Source organism: Geospiza fortis, unplaced genomic scaffold, assembly GCF_000277835.1.
Source record: "Geospiza fortis unplaced genomic scaffold, GeoFor_1.0 scaffold130, whole genome shotgun sequence".
NCBI classification, from domain to species: Eukaryota; Metazoa; Chordata; class Aves; order Passeriformes; family Thraupidae; genus Geospiza; species Geospiza fortis.
In genome coordinates, this window is record NW_005054300.1 from 12,767,528 (window position 1) to 12,770,681 (window position 3,154).

Consider the following 3,154-nt stretch of genomic DNA (forward strand, 5'->3'; position numbering starts at 1 on the left):
GGCGGCCGGGGGCGGCCTGCGGCTCCCGACACACGCACCCGCCCAGGGGCAAAGACCCCAGCTGTCTATATCCCTAACCTGCCCAGGATTAAACCCGCGTCTACAACAGCCACTTTAATCCTGCGGTTTCATTAGCTAAGAAAACACTTCCAGTTTAAGGAGTTATGAATTACCCACGTGGCAAAACTACATTCCTTTCAATCAGCTTCAGCTGTGCATGTGTCCAGCTTTCAACACCACAACTTCTACTTTTGCTGTCCTCTGCTCCTGTAAAACTCTTTGTGCTCATTTGCCAGTGTTCCCTTGTTAAAATCAAACCTTACCATAAGATCTTGAAGCAGATCCTGCCTTCTTATCATAAACAATTTCCTCTACTGAACAGATTTTGTGCCTTCTTGGTGGCAAACAGAGATGGGTTTCTTATTTGCACAGGTCAGCAAGTATTTACACAGAGATGTACAACAATACAAGGAAATAATTAGAGAGTTGCATTAATAAGTTATGACTGGACGTCATTACAGAGGCAGAACTCCTAATCAAGGCAAAAAAGTGTTTAGAGAAGGAACTCAGAAGAAAATTCTCTCTCCCTTTCCGGTGTCATTTACCTCAATGGTGAAATCAGAAACCATTATTTAGATTCCATTTACCAGGTTAAAAAGATTTTTGGTACTTAGGAAATTATCTTTATTACTTGGTATTTTTAACTATTTAGAGGAGAAATTACAAATATCCACTAATATATTTGAGGAGAATCTGATTTATACAAGCTAGCCAAGTATGTGTATTCAAATTTAATTTCTAAGAACCTATTTTAAACAGCCTTTTAATACTACATATAAAAAGGAGTGGAAAAAGCACAAGAACAAATGCAGAAGCATACCCCACGATGCCATCACAATTCACTTAAGTAATTTTCCCTGAAAATTACTGCAAATCTAACGTCAGGCTGGAATAGCTATGAGGTACTCCTTCCTTTTGTATTTATCTCAGACAGCACCTACTGAAAGACATTTCTAAGCATTGTACTACAACAATCAAACCTATGTCAATTAGCAATTTCTTGTGCTTTTCAGAAATTAATGATGCAATATAGTGTATATATACTGCAACAGGAGGTATCAAAGACCCCAAATTCTACCTTTCAGCACCCAGTTTAATGTGAATTAAAGTTTTCCAGGCTGAAGATGCCACTTGCTTCTGTCACACAACAGGCAGGAGAACCCCTGATCACTGGATTTGGCAGCTTGCTGAGACAATCTTTACTGAAAGTCTGGCCTCCACACGGGGTATCCCTGCAGAACCCCTTAAATAGCCCTCTACTAGGAGGAGGCAATAAGGGAAAAATCAACATGCCTAGCTATTGAGAAAAAAATTACTCCAAAGATAGTTAAAGTAAAAAGAGATAAAACTTTGGGAAGAGGAGGTTGCAGGAAGGGAAGGATTTACTCAATTATTCAAGTAATGGTCCCACCATGAATGAGTACAAGAGGTGTAAAGAGTGAGACTAGACCCTATAGGGAGGTAGTTCCAGCATAAGAGGAATTATTGAAACAACCACCGTGAGTTTGCGCTTGAGAAAACATCACAGTTCCTGTAATTACACAAGCGCACACTGCCCCCAGAAGGCAGCATCTCACACTTTCCCACTCACGTTGCCTTTTCCTGCTCCCTTTCACTTGCCTGCACCAAGGATAGTTAAATACATGGAACAGCACTCTTACAGAGAACATTAAGTAAACTAGGACTCTTCAAATTACAAAGGCGACAAATTAAAGTGATGTGAAACTTGCATATAAAATAACAGGGGGATTCAGAGAAAGATAGAAAGAAGAGAAAGAAGCAGATAAGTGCCATAAACATAACCTGTCCATTAAGTAGCTAGTCCTGGCATTGTCCCCTGGAATTCAGCAAGCCACATAGCCTTAGGCTTTGCTAGGTGAGTATCAGGCCAGTAGGCCTCAGAACAACAGGGTGACATGGTCCTCCAGAATTTCTCACAGCGCTGCTGCCACCCTGGGCTCCCCAAAAATACATCAGGGCCAGACAGAAACACCCTCCTACCCCACAGCCTGAGCCTTGAATGAACTGGACAGAACTGAGCTGGTACTTTCTGAAGGAATTGGGTAAGATCCCTAGCAAGGTTCTGAATGCTCCCTCCAGCTGTCATCTGGGCCTGCACAAATAGATCACAACCCTGAGCAGAGGTATGCGGACCTTGAGAAAGCCACGGATATTTAAGTGGCTTCCACCTTCAGAGCAGTTTTTTGCATGGTCTTCTCACTTTGTTTGTATTTATTGAGATACTCTTTTCCTCCAATGCCTGGAAGAGCTTTAAAGCATTTTCCAAACTTCCCCTTTGCAGAACAATACACACACACAACTACAGTAATATAATTCCCTTTATCATTTCCTAACAGGTTAAAATATTAAATTCTGATCCCACAAGACACTTTGCTGTAAACAAACTGAAATTTATGCTTTCATAAATCAACTGTTCAGTGACAGCACAAGCAGCACTCCTGGAACTGCAGAGGGGGGCAATCCAGAGGGATGCCTGGCCCAGGCGAGCCGAGTGAGATGAAGACTAAAGCGATCGGAGGATATTGCAACTTACGACAGTGAGAACATTCCACGTACCTGGGAAGAGCGATGGAAACCCTCGCTTGAGAGTGCGGAGCCCGTTGGACACCGGGGAGGACAACGCGGCGGGGCCTGCGGGGACGGGCGGCTGCGGACGCCAGGGGGCGCCCCCGGCCAGCGCCGCGGCCCCTCTCTGGGCCTGGGCTATCCCGGGACATCCCAGAGTAACCCCGGGTGTGCCAGAGTATCCCGGGACATCCCGGTGTACCCTGGTCCCGGAGGGGCAGCCGCCACCGGGCCGTGTGGCCGGGTGCGGGCGCTGGCCTGCGGACTCACTGCCTGCTGCTCGGCTGCGGCCCAAGACACAGGAGCAGTTTTAGTTTTACCCGTGAGGGGTTCAAAGAGTGACACAGATGAGTTTTTTTTTTTGAGTCGTACTTTGTGTCCTTAGTAGTCTCTTAAATTTGACTTAAAGATTTTAAAAGACAGGGCCTGTTCAAACTTCCTCAAAAATTTACACTGACAGAAAATTTTCAAATAAATCAATGGGTTTATGCAGGCTGTAGGAAGTGCC

General features: G+C 44.6%; 1 protein-coding gene across 1 annotated transcript in view; it reads right to left on the minus strand.

Annotated features, from left to right (window-relative positions):
• CAMK2G (calcium/calmodulin dependent protein kinase II gamma) overlaps nucleotides 1-2,798 on the minus strand; it is a 131,492-nt gene extending 128,694 nt beyond the window's left edge. Inside the window, exon 1 of the mRNA XM_031061782.1 lies at nucleotides 2,638-2,798. Within this exon, the coding sequence (XP_030917642.1) occupies nucleotides 2,638-2,798 (161 nt within the window). The remainder of the gene's footprint in view (nucleotides 1-2,637) is intronic.
• Nucleotides 2,799-3,154: the final 356 nt, after the last annotated feature.